An 18,655-nucleotide genomic window follows, 5' to 3' on the forward strand; every position below is an offset into this window, starting at 1 on the left:
GGGGCGAGCAAGAGGGGGAGACTATCACCCCGTTTTGCAGGTTATGTAGTATGTCTGAGGCTACTAAGGTCTGACTGGAATGCCTTCACATTCTGTCTTTATCACTTTAACCTGAGAGGGAAGGAGAAGTTGCCCAACAAACCCTTGAGTGTGGCAGACCCGGCGTTTTCCTGGCCAGTCAGCACTCAACAATCACCAGTCACCCCCTGGTTTTACATATCCCAGGGAGAGGCTTTGCTCTTCCCCACCTTATCCTGATGGAACAGAAGCCAGAAGGCAGGTCTTTGGAATCCTAACGCATTCAGAATTATGATAGAAAATTAAAGAAGCAACAATATGGGAAACATTTAAAAAGCAAACAACAAGACAAACTTGGCCGGTCTGGAACCCTTTACAAGCCCGGTTCCAGGCCATGAAAATCCCAACTGCATGTTGGGTCTGAGGCCGATGATCCCACAGGGCCTCTGGAATGCTCAGAGCAAGAGCTGGTCATGTTCAAGCTCATTGATGGGCATTTATTCATCTAACAAACATTTGCTAAATCGATATTTAGCAATCTGCCTGGAGAGGCAAAATGAGTAGGACAGTCTCTGCCCTCAGAGGGCTCCGAGTTGTCTCTATACACCGGCATTGTTTGAAAGGCAGTAAAACTTAGGGGGGTGGTGTGATGGCGTTCAGGGGTTGGGCATTTTTGGGGTTCACAGAATATAGGAGCTGGGGTGGGCCTCTGAAACTGACCAGCTTAGAGCAGATTCCCATTCAAAATCAACCCACCAAGGGCAGTTCCGTGTTGCAAAAGGGGAGCCAGGCAGAGAAGACGGACCCCACAGAGCCTAGAATGACCTAGGAAAACACCAACCTGACCGTGTCCATCCTCTGTTGGAAGCTCTTCCCCAGGCTCCCTGTGATCTCCAGCCCCAGGCCCTGACTCTTCCGTGGCATCTGCAGGTCGGCGTAATCCAGCCCGGGCCACCTGTCCACGTCTCTACGCATCCCTCTATCCCACGCGTGTGGCTCTGGCCACGCAGTCAGTGAGGCTCCCGAGACAGGCCGTACCGAGTCCTGGCTGCGGCATCCTGGCCCTTCACGTCGCTCATGTCTACTTAACCTTTCAAACTCAGCTTTAGGTGGTGTCCCCTCCATTCCTAGATGCCTCCGCGGGGTTAGAGCCCCTCCCCTGAGGTTCCATAATACAATCTTCTCATTCCTGCACCTAACCTTGGGAAGGACCTGCCTCTTGTTTTCTCTTGGGTCGTCCCTATACACTAGTTAGAGCTAACATCAGGGCTTGTTTTTTGCTGGGTACTCACCGAGTGCTCACCATGATCCCTGTCATTTAATCCGTATCCTAAGTTACGTGTTTGCATTAGTCTTCCTTTAAAGAGAAGGAAACGGGGTCCCCAGTGGAGGGGGGGGGTGCTCTGTCGGTCACGTGTCTGCCTTCAGATTAGGTCCTGATCCCCAGGTCCTGAGATCAAGTCCCAGTGGACTCCCTGTTTAGCGGGGAGTCTGCTTCTCTCCCTTCGCCTCTGCCCCACTCGTGTTCTCTCTTGCTCTCTCCCAAATAAATGGATAAAATCTTTAAAAAAATAAATAAAGAGAAGGAAACCAAGGCCCAGAGATGTCAGGTATCTTGCCAAGCTCATAAGAGAGTCAAGATTTAAGCCCACACAGTCTGACTCCAGGCCTAAGCAGTGAATGTCCATGGAATGCGTGCGTGTTGAGTAGCAAGTGTACCAGACACGCGGTAAGCGGTCCTGAAAGGCTGCCTGTGGGAGTCGGTTAACTGGACCAGAGATGAGAGCCATGACCTGGTTGTATGAAGTGAGGGAAGGGCCTCTTCTCTAGGGCTTTGAGCCAATGACGATAAACCGCACGAGAGGAACATCACGTCCAGCGAGCTGACCAGAGCGTTGAGGACGCCACATAGGGAAGTTGGAATGATGTCATTGTGTGGTGGCAAATAGTCTGGACTGGCAGCCCAAAGGCTGGCCTGCTTTCAGGTCAGCTGTGTCGCGTTGTGATCTTAATGGAGTGATTCGACCTCTCTGGGCCGCAGTTCTGTCTACAAACGGAGCGAGTTGAATCGAAGCCCTCCAAACCTTCAACCAGCTCTGCCACTTTGCATGTCTAAGAGTGGGTGAGGGAGCAATGAGGGGGAATTTGGGGGCCCTCTTTGGGGTTGCAGGTCTGGCAGAGGAGAGCTGGGCCCTCTTCAGGCTAGCTGCCCACCATAGCTTCAGGACCACATTCCCCTAAAGCCGGGAGAGAGCACATTTTCTAATTAGATAGTGTTAACTTATCAATTTTGAATGAGATAAGTTTCAATGTATGATGTCCTGAATTGCTCCCTGGAGTGCTCATTAGTCACTTCCCCTGCAGCTGCCTTACTGTTTTCCAGATGCCAGCCAAGGGACCTGGCATTTCGCTTCCTCAAGAGCGGGCTGCACGAGGCTGAGGCAGTGACCCCAGCCTTGCCTGGGCCGGGGTCCTCCTCTCTTGCCCTTTGCCCTCTGTCCTTGCCAGAGCGATTCCCTTCCACGACGTTCCTCAAATTCAGATCCCTCCGGGATTGAGCCACGACTCTGGGGGCCATAACTGAACTCAACAAGCATTTATTAGGCACCACGTTTGCCTGGCACCTTGTATCTGTAACCTGAATGTTCTCTAGGCTGGGGGAGGGGAGGGAGGGACAAAAGAAGTTGTGTTAATATTAAAGTCCATATTGCCCCAACTGAAGGTCTCCCAGTCCCTCATCATCTTTCCTAGTATTTAAGGTTCTTCATAGGGTGGAGCTTCATAGACTCTTGCAATAAGTTGGTCCATAGTCTTTATTTCTTCCTACCCTTTCCCACAGCAGGACTCGCTGCATGGGATCTCTCCTACTGTTGCAGTCCCTGCCATGACCTCCAGGTGGCGCTGTGCCCCCACGGTTGAGGCCGGCTGGAGGCCTCCCGAACCACCGCGGCTGTGCTTCCAAAGGTCTTTGCAAATTTTCTCTCCCGTGATGGGCAGAAAACAGGCGTGCGAGGGTCCCGAACTGCTGATCCCAGGTCTAGCGGGGCACAGCCCGGAAAGGGGAGAAGCAGGGATTTTTCTCTCTGGTTCCTTCCTTTCTCTGCCCAGCTCACCAGGAAGCTGGGTGGAGACGTGAAAGTTTCAAGAAGCCCAGAAAATTCTGGGGGGAAAAATCCGCCATTTCTCCCCCGATAATTTTCCAGGCATTCACATCTTTAAATATACTAACCATGATTTCTTTCAACAAAAACGAGATATGCATAATGCATCACATGTTCTTAAAATACCCAAATGACTTCACACTGGCAAAGGATGCTTAAAAAATGGTATGGCATAGATTCTGATTCTCCCCCAAGAAGTGTTTTCTCCGCAGGAGAAAGAAAGAAGTGTCTCTTAGCCCGGCCTGCTGTCCTTGCTCTCGGTCTCTTCTGTCCTGCCTTTGCCTTTTTGCCCCCTCATCCAAGTGCCCAACTCCTCTGTCCCCTGCTCTGGCTGCCTCTTGTCAATTACTTTACTTGGCAGTCCTACCTCTTATCTGCCCTGTTTGCCTCTTGCCTCCCATTGTGGGTAAGAGTTTCTTCCTCTGCATGTGGATCTGTCCTCTTCCCTGAGGCTTTCTTAGGCTCTCTGCTTCTCTCTGCTTCTCTTCTGTGTGGCTCTCTCCCCTCTCATCTTTCTCACCTGTGCCTGCACCTGCCCTCGCAGACAGAATTTCCTTTTTCCCCGTCCCCTGCTCAGGCAGGGTAGGATGTGGAGGGTTCTGCGACCATGCAGTGGCTGCTTCTCACTCTTCTCCCCTTCCTGTTACATCGGGATTTCCACTCCTGGGGAGCAAGGGCCCTTCTGTCCACCCCTGGAGGGCTTAGGTGGTGGGATTCACAGCATGGGACTGTCCCCTGCAGTGACCCCACAGCACCTCATCTGATCCGTACAATCTCCCTTTGAGGCTGATGTAGTTATCTCCCTTTCAGAGCTGTGAGGAATTCTGGCTCAGAGAGGGAAGCAACAGCATCCACGCCCATGCGTGTGGTGTAGGGAGGGGTGTAGGAAGGGGTTTAGGAAGGGGTGCAGCTGGGCGAGGCCGGGTCTTCTGATTTACTCTCTTTTACTTGCTCTTCAGCAGGTCCAGTAGACAGATCTGTGCTGGGAGACCTGGGATCTTGGTCCTGACGCCGTCTCCTTCTGTTGTCACAGGAGACTGTTGGGGAATGGCAATTTGTGGGATCTAGTCCTGCGTTCTTTAACTTTAAGGGGCCATGGAGGTTCAGAGATCCCCTGGGAACTGGGTACACAATTTTCTGCTTCTGGGAAAGAGAATCCTTTCTCTTTGATCAGATTTCCAAGTTCTTGGCCTGCAAGAGGGTTAGACTCTTTAAGCTAGAGCCTCTCCATATCTGTGGGTACACTGAGGTGCAGAGACCGGAAGAGGCTTGTCCCTGGTTTGGTGATGCCCTGGTGTCCTCAGGGAGGCAGTGTCGCCCAACAGTTGGGAGCTCAGCCTTGTGTCAGACCTGCTGCCTCTCCTGGGCTGTTGCAACTTTGGGCTTGCCACTCCTTTCCTGGCTGCAGACCCTTACAGATGGTCTAAGACAGATGAGAGTCACTCCCAAGGTAATGGTGAGCATGATCAGGAGCCTGGTAAGCTCTTAGTAGTGCCTTAGACTGGGCAGTAGGAGTTTGGGGTCAGGAGGTGGTGGTGGCCCTTTCTGAACTTGCTGGAGTCAGCGCCTTCTTTGTCCCCTTTAGCTCAGCTCATTGCTCTAGTGGGGCCAGGTACCCTTTTGTCAGCAGACTTTGGGCCTCTTGGGAGCTCTGGACAGATGAAGGCAGACACATAGGTAAAATACCAGAGCCCTGGTTTCTGAGTCAGACCCCAGTTCCCAGGCTCCTGAGCCTCCCCATGTGTCCATAGGGCTAAAGCTATACCCATCCCTGTCTGCCCCTAGGATCCTGAGGATGCTGGAGACCACCATGGCGCCAGGCCTGTCGGCTGCCCTCTTTTTTCCCAGCCCGAGAGGGGCTATCATTTCCCAGGGTGACACAGAGCCCCGGCACCCCAGCTGCTCGGTCTGGTTTGAGGGTTGTAGGCAGAGCTGCTCTCTTAGAGTACCAGGACCCCCCATCCCTCCACATGTGAGGATGCGGAAGGAGGGGGGCGGAGAGCAGGGTCAGGACATAATACCGGTTATCCCCTTTTCATGTTCTGGTGACATTTGGCTCCTAAACCCCTCCCAGCTGTCCTCACCCACCGTTCTTTAGGTTTTCCTGAAGAACCTGTGGGACTCTTACTTTGTGGGCTGTGGGCACAATAAAAACTTAAAAATTTTTAAAATTAAAAAAATTACCTCTTCCGATACTTTTATTTATTTTATCTGAAACACAGCAAACGTCCTTGTTGAGAAAAGCCCTTTTTTCTGACTAATGGTGGGTGCTGCAACTCCCGCCCCCGTGCAGTTCTGGGTGGGCTGAGTGGTGCAACGCTAATGGAGGGGAGCCCTCCATTCCAGCAAGTCCTGGCATCGGGGCCACAGTTTCCCCATCTGTACCGGAGGAGGCTGGACTAGCTGAACTCTGGGTGGTTTCCCACGGAGCTGTCTCGAGCTCTGGGCATTCTTTGGAGACCCTTTCGGGGGGGGGCTGGGGGAGCCAAAGGGTGAGTCTTGAACCCCTAGCTCCCCAGCAGCTTGCCCTTTATCTATTATTTTATTTACCGGGGTTTCTTGTGAGATGATTTCTGAAGAAAGGGGCTTGGTGATTAGACAGATGAAGGGAGAAGGGAAGAGCCCTTGAGCTGTCCTGGGGGAAGGACAGTGCTGCCGCCCAAGTCCTGATCACACATTTGCTGAAGGAGTGAGAGATGCATGAGTTCCTCTCTTACTGTTCTTCGATTCAAGGCCTAAGCCACGTCCACGCGTTAACACGCCTCTCTCTCATGGCGTGTGCCCGGGCATATGTGCCTGAGTGAGGAGGTGGGCAGCAGAGGCCCTGCCTGGCTGCACCCGGGTTCCAGTCCCTGAGCTGAGAAGGGTAGGGGTGACGTGGGTTGGCATCGAGACTTGACTCAGAGCGATGATGCCCTGCTGGGAGGCCTCTTAGCCTCTCTGAGGTGACCAGCTGGCCACTGACCTCGCACAGCATCCTGATGGAAGGCTAGGGTCGGAGCCAGCCCTGGCAAGTCTCCACACTCCCCACACTCCCCTCTGTGGCGGCATCCCTGAGACTGAGGTTCCCCACGGTCTCATTCTTCTCTGGGTTCTGCCATCGCTCTCTGCTGCTGCCGCTTGTGCCCTGGTTTCCCCGTCTGGATAGGAGAGAAGGGAAGGAAAGAAAGAGAACCACTGTGTGCCAGGTTTGTGCTGGTGCTGCTGGGGCTGGCTTTCCCTTTATCCCTCCCCCCCCCGCCCCCCAAACACTGGTGTAGGGCTCAGTGCACAGCAGGGACCTGCCAAGATCTATCACTTCAACCCGGGAATGTCGGTGCCCCAGGGGCCATGGACGTAGTCCAGTCCTGTGGCCCCCAATTCTACAGAGTCCTAGAGTCCCTTGAAGGAGATTTCAGATGAAATTTGAGGGGGATGCCCCCCACTTTGGCCTCAAGGAGGTTTTGTCTCCTTGAGATTTGGGAGAACTGGCTGATTTTGCAGTTGAAAAAAAGATGCGATTTTTTGGTGTTTTTTTTTGTTTTAATTTTTTTAAAAGATTTTATTTATTTATTTGAAAGACAGAGATCACAAGTAGGCAGAGAGGCAGGCAGAGAGAGAGGAAGAAGCAGGCTCCCTGCCGAGCAGAGAGCCTGATGTGGGGCTATCATGACCTGAGCCAAAGGCAGAGGCTTTGTTTTCTATTTTGTGATGTAGAGTCAGAGGCCTAGTGGAGAGCACCAGCTTATTCAAGGCCACAAAGAGAGTCAATAGCTGAGGATGAGAAGTGCATCCAGGACTTACTGTGTACCAGGCATATGATGCGTATATGATCTCCTTTCCCGAACAAACCTGACCAAATAGGAATAATTATTAGCCCCATTCGACAGATGAGAAAACTGGGGCACCATGAGGTGAAATAATCATTAAGTTAGGAAATGCCAGGTTAGGGATTTGAATGTGGTGGCCCCAGGGAAGTTTGCACCCCCCTCGCCGGCTACTGCACTAGACCGTGTATTGCCAGTCTTCCTTGATGGGTAGCAAAGAGTGCAGCTTCCTCTCCTGTCTTGCTTGGTCCACTCCTCCATCTGGCCCAGGCGTCCTCAACACAGCCCTGGGCATCTGGCTCGGAGCCAGCCCCTCAGCTTTGGAGGAGAACACAGGAATCCCCAGGCTGTGTCTGCATCCAGGTCTAGTGCCCTGGAGATAAAGGGATGCCCCACTGGAGGCTGGACAGAAGGGAGAATGGGTGCGGCATTTGTAACTGAGACAGCTGGGAGGCATAGAGGCGTGGACAAATGCCACGCTGATTCACACTTGCTCTTGCAAAAAGGTCTTGTGAACTTGGAGACACCAGTCAACCTTCAGGTACCTTATCTGTAAAACGGGCCTGACCGTCCTAGTCCTGCAGCTTCTAAAGGCTAAGGGAAGGCTCCGAGGGTGTAACAGTCATGGAAATGCTTTTCTAACTGTCAAGTGCTGAGTGCCTGGGGTGTGTGTGTGGGTGTGCTTCAGGAAGGGGGTGTGTACTGAGCTGGGAGGGTGCAATGCAGCCACCTTTAACCCTATTTGGAACAGGACAAGGAAAACCTAAAAACAGATGGGGTTTAAAAGCCGGCTTATCTTCTTACTCTCGCTTGCTGTGTGTGCAGGGTTCCTCGGCCCTCCCTGTGCTGCTGTGCTCACCTCTGTATAGCAGGGAATGTGCTGGATGCTCATTGTGTAAATTGCTTCATAACTCTGCAGCAAGGAGGGAACTGGATGAGTAGGGTGGTCCCAGTCCTGCGTGGAGCGTCCCCTACAAGGACCTGGAACTACAGCTGGCAAGAGTGGCTTCTCCTGGCTCCATCACTAGCCTGTGACCTTGGCATGTCACTTATCCTCTTTCTGGGAATATCGTTAGACAGGGATGGGAGGTCTCCTCTCTCTACCTCTGAAGATATTTATTTTGAGAAGCAAGGTCAATCATGGATGTGAAATGCATAGGGGGAAAAGCAGAAAAGCAGGATACATTTGTAAGAGCTTCTTGTTGTATACTTGATCATCCTCCTGGTTATGCTTTTGTTTTCTCTTCCAGCATTTGGCCTGATGCTAACCTCAAAGCAGACACTCTGCAGAGCCTTCATGAATGGGGCGGCTTGTGGAGGGAAGCAAAGGGAAACTGCAGACCAGCATTGACCAGCTGACTCGCTGCGGGATTTGGGGCAGGCCCCTGAGCCTCTCTCTCGGGATCTCAGTTGCCCCCTTGTCAATGAGGTTGGGCTGCATCGTCCCTTAGGGATCCTACCAGCTCTGACAGCTCAGAAGTGGGAATGAATGAAGTGCTAGTGTTCTTTCTCACTACTCATTAAGCACCAGGAGCCTGATTTCATTTTGTTCTGCTAACAGCCCTGTGAGGCATCCAGGCAGCTAGCCAGCCAAATGTCCCATTTTACAGCTGAGATAATGGAAGTTCAGAGAGGGGACGTGACTTGTCCCAAGCCACACAGCTAGCCAATGACAGGATAGGGATTCAAACCCAGTCCCCACTCCCATTCCCCACCCTCTCAAGCATCCCACTGTCTCTGTCTCTTGTTTCTCAGCCCCCTTCCTCTGGCTCTCCCCAGGGTGCCTGGCTTCTGGGAGGGGACCCTTTTGCACAGTTGGGAGAGGGGGCTGGTCTGGCTCCTCTCACGTAGCCCCCTCTACCAGATGTGGTGTCCCTAAAAAACCATACCCCTTTCCCTCCCGCCTGCCCCCCAGGGGAGTTCCAGAAGGAAGGGGAGTGTGAACCTGAGGGTGCTCCTTCACCAAGGGTGGGGCCAGGTGATGGGCCAGCGGTTGGGCCAGCTGAGACCTCACCGGGGGACCTAGATGTGTTTGTTCCCTGGCTCTGCCTTTGCTGGTGGCACGACCTGGGGACGGTTACCCCTCTCGGTGGTTAGACTGGCTCTGCCGAGTGAAGGCGGTCTCCAGGGTGAGAGCTGTTGGCTCTGGTCGAGGATAACAAGCCCTCCTCACGTCCCTTTCCCCCCTCGGAGTTACCATCTGCTTGGCAGATGCACCTCCCAGGCCTCCGGGGCTGCCCCAGTCTCCCTCCCGGGACCGGGAGCCCGCTCCTCGCCACAGAAGCCACAGTGTCTCCCCAGGGCTCGAGGCTATTGCTGGCAGGGAGGTCCCCCAGGGCAGAGGGCTGCAGGCCCGGGGCATCCCCGGAGGAGAAGGAGGAGGCGGTGGACGCCGAGAGCCGGGCATCCCGGGCGAGCCCGGCGTAATGAGGCACTCCCCTCTCCTCCGGGAGGCGGGGCTGCCCCCTCCCCCATCCGCCTCCACCCCGAGGCCCCGCGGGAGCCCGAGTTCTGAGCCTCGGCTAGGGAGCAGGGCCTTCCAGGGCGATCGCCGTGGGGGAGGAAGGGGGTGAGGGCCTAGGGGCCGGGCGCCGGACGTGTGAGGGGGGGGCGCCAGTGTGGTGGGGGGAGGGGGCTTCCTGGTTTGAGGCCGGCGCGGGAGGCTGCGTCCTCAGGTCGCCCTCGCGCCCTCTGACCTTTCGCCCCAGCGTCCGGCCTCGGGGGAGACGGGAGTCCATCTGTCCTTCCCGGTGTGTGGTCTTTGGTCCGCGCCCCCTCACCCCCACGCCCACCCCCGCCCCGCGCCCCGCGCCCAGCCAGAGGCCGAGCGGGCGGCAGGTCCGGCGCTCACCGGCTCCGGGGCCGGGTAAACACCCCGCGGGAGGGGCGCGGGGGGAGGAGGCGCCCGGAGGCCGCCGGTCCGGGGCGGGGCTCGCGGGGGGCCCCTGGGCGCGGGCGGGCCGGCGGGGGCCGGGGGCGGAGGCAGGAAGCGAGTCGCGGCCCGGGCCGGCCCGCGCGGCCCCGTGACGTCGCGCGGCTTCCAGGGATCTCTCCCCGCGGCCCCGGGTCCCCTCGTCTCCGCCCTCCTCCCGCCCTCCTCCCCGCGCCTCGCCTCCGCGCAGCGGCCGGCATTTCTCGCTCGCAGCTCGCTCGCGGGCCGGCTTCTCCGTCCCAGCCTCCTCCTCCGCGCGCTCCCACTCTCCGCCTTCCCTCCCCGACCCTCTTTCTCTCCCCGCCGGCCCCGTCCCCGCTCCTCTCCGCTCCGCCCTCGGCCGCGGCGAGCCGGACCCGTCGCTGCCTCCCCTTTCTTCTCTCCCTCCCCTCCGTCTCTCCCTGCCGGTTCCCCTGCTTCCCTCTCCCTTTCCCCTCTGTTCTTCTCGCCGTCTCCCTCCCGGTTTCTCTCTCCCTTCCCTCCCTCCGGGCATCCTCTCCCCTCCACCCCCTTGCCCTCCCTCCTCCCTCACTCCCCTCCCCCTCCGCCCCTCGGCGCCCCGCCGCTCGCCGCTCCCCAGTCAGCCTTCCCGAAGCCGCGCGGCCGCCGCCCGCACTCGCCGCAGGACCGGCCCGCCGGGCTCCCCGGGGTGCGCCCTCCTCGGCCCCGCGCCCCGCGGGCTCGCCGGGACACCGCCCCCCCTCTCCGGCTTGCGGCCCCGCCCGGCCAGGCCCCCGCCCAGCGCCCGAGCGCGCCGAGGATGTGAGTCCTGCTCGCGGGTGCCGGAGCAGCAGCCACTCGCGCGCGGAGCAGGAGCGCAGCGCAGCGCAGCGCCCGGCGCTCGCAGGGTCGCTCGGGCGGGCGGCGCGCTCTCGCCTCCGCGGTGCCACCCGGCCCCTTGCCGGCGCCACCGCCGCAGCTGCCCGCGGGCCGTCCCCGGCCGGCCGCCCCCGGCCCCAGCGCCGCTGACCCTGTCCGCCGCGGGCGGGGACGCGGGCGGAGGAGGCGCCGCCGCGGAGCCCCCGGACGCGACCATGTCGGAGGTGCTGCCCTACGGCGACGAGAAGCTGAGCCCCTACGGTGACGGCGGCGACGTGGGCCAGATCTTCTCCTGCCGCCTGCAGGACACCAACAACTTCTTCGGCGCGGGGCAGAACAAGCGGCCGCCCAAGCTGGGCCAGATCGGCCGGAGCAAGCGGGGTGAGTTCGCGGCCCCCTCCCCCGGACGCCCCTTAGCTCAGGCGCCGAGGCCTGGCCGAGGTTTGTGGGGGCTCTTCAGCACCCGGGAGCCGGTTCCGACCGGACGGAATCCCATCGCGCGGAACTGGGGGGATCCCGCACTGCGGGTCGGGCGCCCGCTGGCCGCGGAAACCCCTCCCCCTCAGCCTGATTCCCGCTGGGGTCACCCAGGGGGCGTGGCGGCCTCGAGCTACCGCGGGGGCTGGAAGGTTATTCGCGGGTCCCCACCCGCGCCGAAGTTTGCTTTTCGATTTCTAACCCCCCTCCCCTTTTGCGCAGTGTAGTTGCAGCTGCACTCGCTCTATAACCCAGGGCGGTGGGTCCCAGGGCTCCCCCAGGGACGGCGTGGAGAACTGCTGGGGGGACCCCACTCCCACGGGGAAGGCTAGGGGCTTTCGGGGCGGACGGCTTCTCATTGTTACTTAGCAGGGGGAGGGGGTGGCCGAGTCCGAGCGCTCGGCGCGGGAGCTGGAAAAGCCGGGAGGGAGACTGGGACGCAGCGAGGCTCGGAGAGCAGTTCCAGAGGCGCGGGGACAATGAAGGGACCTATAACTGCCCCGAGATATTGAGACGCAGAGATGGGGGGCTGGTGGGGGAGGCGGCTGGTGGATCGGGGGAGACCGAGAGGGGCAGAGGCCGAGACAAAGCTCGGGAGAGGGAGCCAGAGCGGGAGGTAGCGAGCCGGGGACGCCAGTCGGAGAAGGACAGAGAAACAGCTGAAACAATGAGGGAGACCTACACCGCAGACGGAGAGAGACCCAAAGACCTCGACAGGTGACGGCCACGCCGAGAGACTGCTGGCGGGACTGAGGAAGGCGAGGCTGGCTAGGTAGAGGCGGTGAAAGAGGCGGAAGGGCTGGCGGGAGGCCGGCAGCGCGGGGAGGCTCTGACCTCTGCCGTGGCGGGCGGCGCGGAGGGGGCGCGCAGGAGGGGTCGCCCGCCCTGGCCAGGCCAGATCCGCGACCCGCCGCGCGCGGTGGCCCCCGGCCCCCCGCGTGCCCCCTTGCTCCCCGCATCTCCGTACCCAGAGACTTGGACACCCGCGCCGTGCTCGGGGCACCCTCGAGGGTCCCCAGGCGGGGACCCTGGCACCTCCTCCCCGCCTTCTTCTGTCGGCGAGCCTTCTTTCTATAAAGGCGCCCGGGAGGTGCGGTTCGGTGAGGACGCGGACTGGCCGCGTCTCGGCTGCTGCGGGGCCTGCGGGATTTGCGCCCTTTCCGCCGCCTTTTCTCAGAACCGAACCAGGGCGCAGCTTGGGGTCGTGGGGAGCGGTTCAAAGGGAAGCAGCACTGGGTCCCCCGGCGGAGACAGAGGAGGTTGGCGCGCGAGGAAGCCTCCCCCTCCCTCGGCCTCCCAGTCCCATTTCCCAGTCCCCGGACGTAGCGGGCCACATCGGAGACCCCCGGCGAGGCCCAGGCGCGCTCACGTCTCCTTTTCTCCCCCTTTTTTTGCAGTTGTTATTGAAGATGATAGGATTGATGACGTGCTGAAAAATATGACAGACAAGGCACCTCCTGGTGTCTAACTCCCCCAAAGACAATGAGTTAAGGGAGAGTAAGAACGGCGGTAACAGTTATTGGCAAAAAGCATGAAAAGAGAAAGCACTTTGAAATTCATGACTAGCTTGCTACCCACGATGAAATCAACAACCTGTATCTCGTGTCAGGCCGGGAGACAGACGAGGCGCGAGAAGGAGGAGGAGAAGGCTCTGGGCTCCTCAGCAAAAATAAAAATTAAAAAAAAAATTAAAAATTAAGAAATCACTATATACACACGTATAAAGAAATAAAAAAGAAGTCTCAGTACAGCTATTTGTCAAAATTAATATCCATTTCCTTTTATATACAGTGAATATTGCGCAATGATAGATCTGGATTTCGAACCACTTAAATAATGAAGCGGCAACACCGGGTGTTCTGAGGTGTTGGCATTCTTCACTGATTTGGCTGTTCCCAATGTTTACACTGTTTAATCTTGCAAAAATGATTCTGTGCACTTGGATGTGAAACGCTGTCCGGTTTTATTTTTTCATGTTGTTATCCTTGGATGTATGAAAAATCAGCAGATTATCTCTATAGATACTATGTTTTATTTTGGTCATCATTTGAAGTTATCAGGAATGCGTTTAAAACACGAAGAGAACTTTTCTAAAGAATGATACCAAGGGAGAATCCTTGTTTTATTTTGAAGTGACTTGTAAAGCTTGTGTTTCTTTGTTCCTGCAAGCTATTGCCCAAGTTAATGCAAATGGACACATTTTATATGTCAGGAGAAAAACCCAGAAAAACAAAACAAAACAAAACAAAAAAATGCTTGAGCTCGTTCTAACCTCTTCCTGCAGTCTGTTGTGTGAGCCGCCTGTTTTTTTTCTCTAATATTGTGTCAGTTTATTCTCTTTAATGGGCTGTAAAAAAAAATGTAATCACAAGAGTGCCAAATATCTTGAAATGCCAAAAGGCATTTTGGTTTCTTTTCTTTTTCCCTGTGCTCTGAGTCCACGTAAAGGAATGCTTGGAGTGTCTTTTCTGTTATTTATAGGGGTTCTCTTAAGGCACACCAGCTGCCTGTTTTGCATGGTATTTGCAAAAAAAAAAAAAAAAAAACAAACCAACAACAACAACAAAAAAACTCCTCCTGCGTGAGGAAATCTTTTACCACTTTTTGTTTGCAACTTTGGACCTCAAGAGGTTTCTTCCCTTCCCTGTTCCCTCTTTTCTTAGTTCGATATTCTGGATGTCGCACCTGTAACCAGCACACGGGGCTCTTTCTCCAACTTACAATAAAAGAACTGTCCCTGTGTCTCACTCCTCTCCGGTCTCTGCTTTGGTTCGGGGGACTTGCTTTTGTCTGCTGGCTGCAGACCAGAAGGAGGGACTGGTAGCTTTGGTCCGGGAGGCAGCAAGGCGGTGTGGAGGGCCCCGCTGGGGTTGGGCTCAGATGGCAGGAAAGACAGTAGACTGGCAGGGCCATACCCCGAGGGAGAGAGTTCATTCCATTTGGATTTGCAAAGGGCTCTCCCTGCTTCCCTGCGTTGCTGCCATCCCTTGGGTGTGGAGAGATGAAGGTCCCGGTCCTGGTCCCTTGTGTTGGGAGGCATGCAGTCTTATTAAAAAGAGTAGTGTTTAGAGGCTGGCAGACGTGGATTAAAATCCCAGCTCCTTCGCCTCCCAGCTATATGGACTTGAGCAAGTCGCCTTGCTACTTGAAGCCTCAGTTTCCAAATCTGTGAGCTGGAGGTCAGGCAGCTCCTGCCTCCTGGAGTTGTGAGAGGTTTAACACCACACCCAGCAGGCTGTAGCTCTCCGTTATAGGCGGCTCTATGCCCATAGGATGCTTCACCAGAGGCCATCTGTCCTCAAAGGCAGGACTGAGTAGCGGCAACAATCTTTCCCCTGCACCTTGGGCTTCCGGAGTTCACAGGTCACTGTATAAGGGATAGGCCCCGTCTTCTGGGGCCCACACAGCCTGGTAGGTCTCAGGTTCCCCCCAATCACCACTCAAAGAGGCTCCTTGTGAAACAAAATCTCAGTCCCTTGCCGGACTCTGGGGCAGTTAATGGTGATGGAGCAGGTCCCTGTGGGAGGAGGGTTTGGGAGAAGGGTTTTTGCTGAAGAAAGGCCTGGAGAAGTTTTTTTTTTTTTTTCTTTTTTTTCGGCGGCTGTTCTGCATCCAGGAGCCTCAGTGCTGGGAATTTTTAATGTGTTTGTTGTAAAACTGTCAGCCAGGGAGTCACAACACAGCTCACGGTGACAGGAGCCTGATTGTGACTCAGACATCAGGTAAGACAGGCCCCAGAGTGGCGGCAGTGGGGGTGGGGAGAGGGGCTCCAGAGGGCCTGTGGGGGAGGGGCTGATGTCTCATCCCCCTTCCCAGGCAGTGGAGGCCTTGAGCCTCCGGAGGGCCCAACAGAGAGGCTGGACATCCTATCAGCCATTAGTGGGAATGGAGGGCAAGCGGGAGGTGGTGTTGGCAGCAGGATGACCCGGGACGGCAGCTTGAGCTTCCCAGGCGCGTGACCCTGTTCCTGAACCTGGCTCTGTGTCTGGCCAAGGCCAACCCCAGAGAATCCCAGTGTTTTGGAGCTGATGGGCCTGTAGGCACCACAGAGCCCTACTCTCTTTCCCCTTGTGCTTTTCCCATGAGAAAGTGGAAGGGTACCACCCTGAGAGTGCGAGGCAGGGCCCACCTTCTGCTCGGCCTCAGTCTGCCAGGAGGGGTGGGACCCATATGAAAAGAGTCTTTCTGAAGACACCTCTTGGTCCATACCAGGAGTAATTACTGCTTAGCTGCTTGATACAGTGCAGCCCTTCTCTCGCGCAGTCGACCCGGCAACTCTGGAAACCCACAACGATGAACTCTCTGGTAGGTAAAGAAATTGATGCCCCAGAGGGGCTAGAAGGACCACAAAACAACCACACCAGCTGACTTTGACTGTAAGCCAGGCTCACAATAGCCCTAGGAAGCTGGCTTTATTCCTATCCTGATTGTGCAGGAGAAACCAGGACTCAGAGATGCGAGGTAACTTGCATAAGGCCTGTGCGCTAGTTGGTCGGCTTGGCAGGAGTAGAACCCAGAGCCTGAATTCCAGGACGTTGTGGGGGAGGGGGGCGATGCAGAATCACCTGAGCTCAGTCTCAGCTGCAGTCATTGTCCTTCAGCCTTAAAGACCCTTTAGCTGGTTCGTTGTTTCGAGGTTACGCTCTCTGCCCTCTGCACAACAGACAGCTGCATAAGCGGTCAGGAGGGAGGCAGGGCTTGGATGTGTCAGCGGAGGCCGGGAGCTGTCCTCTGCCGGGAAGGGGAGAGCACGGGAGCCCTCTGCCAAGGCTCCGGGTCCACTTTAATAAGTGATGTATTAAAATGTTCTTGCTGGAGGCCACCCCGTCAGCCAAGGCAGGATCCTCTGCTTGGGAAGACAGAGTCGGCTTTTCCGGAGGACTCCATTCAGCAAAAAGGAATATCAGTCTTTTAAATATACTCCAACATCGGGGTAAACATTTGTTGGGAAGGCACTTTGGGGACTGGGCAGATACCGGATTATACTAAGGGCCGAATATGTTTGAAGTATCGGGTTAGGTGGCAATAAATATGGAAAAGGCCATGACACGTCCAAGGTGGGGGAGGGCGTCTGTAAGCCTCCCTGCATCCATCCAGCCACCATGGCTGCATTATTCAAACTTCACTAATTGAATGCTTGCAACAAGCATCCATCTCCCTGGATTCTGCTTCTGTGGCCTGTCCAGGTCAACAGCCCGGAGGAATATCCAAAAGCACCTCTAAGGGAGAAATTGGCAGATTGAGTTTTAAAAGAAAGAGACTTGAACGGCACTGGATGAAAGGATTAAATAGGAACTCTTATCTCTCCCCTGCTTAGAGCCTGGCGCATAATGAATGGTAACCACCAATGAATGTATATCAAGTGCCTACTATGTGCCGGGCAGTAGACTTTCAGAACCTGGAAAACAGATCTTGTTGTATGAAGTGTCTTCGTAGAAGTACCCATTGGGGGTACCGAGGGGGCAGCGGAGGCTTCACTGCGGGGTCTGGGAGCAGATGGAGGGGGAGCAGCTTGGAGGAGTCTGCTTACCTATTATTGTCATCAGCTCCTCAAACCCCCCAGTAAATTCAATCCTAAGTAAATCTGAATGCTTGTTCTCCAAAGGCCCTGTTCGGAGAAGTCTACCCACTTCTAACCATGTTGCCAGAAGCCTTCCTTCTCCGGATGGGGACTCGGATGGGGACTTGCAGGTACTGACCTCTTGCCCAAGAAAGGGAAGAGTGTGGCTCTCTGCTCAGTTAAGATTTTATTTATTTATTTGACAGAGAGAGAGAGAGAGAGAGAGAGAGAGAGATTACAAGCAGGCACAGAGGCAGGCAGAGAGAGAGGAGGAAGCAGGCTCCCCGCTGAGCAGAAAGCGGGATGCGGGCCTCGATCCCAGAACCCTGAGATCATGACCTGAGCCAAAGGTAGAGGCTTTAACCCACTGAGCCACCCAGGCGCCCCTCAGATCTCCTCCTTTGACAAGTCCTCAAGTTTCATTCATTTTTCACAAATATCAACTTAGCACCTGCTATGGGCCAAACACCGAATTTACAGCCATTAGGAAGTGGGAGATTTCCTTGGGCTTGGAAAGGATGACAGTTCCACGGAAAGGAGGTTGGGCTGGGGTACCACCAAAGTCAGTAGCCGGGACCCTTGCTTCAGGCAAAAAAGAGGGAACCAAAGAGAACCTGGTCTTAGGGGTTGCCTGAATCCCACTTTTCAAAAAAATAAATTTTTACTTTAGAATAGTTTTAGATTCTCAGAAAAGTTGTGTGGATAGCATGAAGTTTTCAATACCCTGACTCAGTTTCTCCTATTGTTAATGTCTGACATTACTATGGTACATTTTTCTTTTTTAGATTTTGTGTATTTATTTATTTATTTGAGAGAGAGAGCGAGCACGTTCCTGTGAGAGCAAGGGGAAGGGCAGAGGGGGACGGAAAGGAAGAGAGAATGGCTGAGCACAGTCCAACTCGGGCCTTAACCCGGGGACCCTGAAATCATGATTTGAGCCAAAAGCAGGAGTCAGGTGCCTAACCGACTGAGCCACCCAGGTGCCCGGCTTTGATACATTTTCTGCAACCCAGGAACCAACCCTAGTACACCACCATTAGTGAAACTCCACAGCTCATTTGGATTTCATTCCTTGTTTACCTAATGTCCCTTTTCTGTTGCAGGATCCCACCTGGGACACCACATTCCAATTAGTCATTGGATCTCCTTGAGCTCCTCTGGGCCAGCATAATTTCTCAGACTTCCCTTGTTTTTGATGGAGGACTGGTCAAGTATTTGGTAGATGGTCCCTTGACTGGGGTTTATCTGATGTTTTTCTGGTGATTCAGCTGGGGTTATGGGTTTTCGGAGGCAGGGAGGTAAATTGTCCCTCATTACATCATATCAAGAGCACATGCTACCAGCATGACTTACCACTGTTTCCACTGACCTTGATCATTCAACTGAGGTGGCCTTGATCAGGTGTCTTACCCTCCCATCGCCTTCCATACCGTCTTCTTTGGAAGGAAATCATCATGTGTAGCCCACTTAAGGTGTGGGGAGTTATTTTGTTGGGAGAGCATCTCCATAAATTACTTGGGATTCTTCTGCTCAGGTCATGTGAATGACCCACTTTTGGCCATTCAACTTTGCCCTGTGTTGGGCAAGCCTACTGTGGTTTAGATGTAATCATGAATTCCAGCAAACGGAAAAAAAAAACACACACACACACACACACACACAAAAACAACCAAAAATGTCCATAAGGCTAAGGTGCTGCCTGATGACCGATAGATGGAGTCTTATAAAAAAATAGATTAAAAAAAACAAAAACAAAAAAACCCCACACACAAAAACCCAACAACCTTAATAAAAGCAACTTCCTGTGGAGGGGAACTGTCACCCTGGTTAGAAACTGTGCAGAATTTTCTCTTGGAAACCTCAGGCAGCTGCTCTGGTTTAT

General features: G+C 55.1%; 1 protein-coding gene and 1 long non-coding RNA gene across 2 annotated transcripts; both read left to right on the forward strand.

Moving 5' to 3' along the window:
* Nucleotides 1–10,448: 10,448 nt before the first annotated feature.
* Nucleotides 10,449–13,960, forward strand: CAMK2N1 (calcium/calmodulin dependent protein kinase II inhibitor 1). Its single transcript, XM_046027634.1, has 2 exons — nucleotides 10,449–11,117; nucleotides 12,611–13,960. The coding sequence occupies exons 1-2, from the start codon at nucleotides 10,952–10,954 to the stop codon at nucleotides 12,679–12,681; spliced, it is 237 nt and encodes a 78-aa protein (XP_045883590.1). The 5' UTR covers nucleotides 10,449–10,951; the 3' UTR covers nucleotides 12,682–13,960.
* Nucleotides 13,961–15,237: 1,277 nt separating this feature from the next.
* On the forward strand, nucleotides 15,238–18,411 carry LOC123953975. Its single transcript, XR_006821003.1, has 3 exons — nucleotides 15,238–15,518; nucleotides 16,819–16,904; nucleotides 17,877–18,411. It is a non-coding gene; the product is annotated as an uncharacterized LOC123953975 (long non-coding RNA).
* Nucleotides 18,412–18,655: the final 244 nt, after the last annotated feature.

Source organism: Meles meles, chromosome 1, assembly GCF_922984935.1.
Source record: "Meles meles chromosome 1, mMelMel3.1 paternal haplotype, whole genome shotgun sequence".
NCBI lineage: Eukaryota > Metazoa > Chordata > Mammalia > Carnivora > Mustelidae > Meles > Meles meles.

Excerpts from the sequence above, each read along its gene's own strand:
- CAMK2N1 (XM_046027634.1), top strand. The coding sequence starts at position 10,952 with ATGTCGGAGGTGCTGCCCTACGGCGACGAGAAGCTGAGCCCCTACGGT. Across the intron at positions 11,118-12,610 it reads GATCGGCCGGAGCAAGCGGG|TTGTTATTGAAGATGATAGG; the intron begins GTGAGTTCGCGG and ends CTTTTTTTGCAG.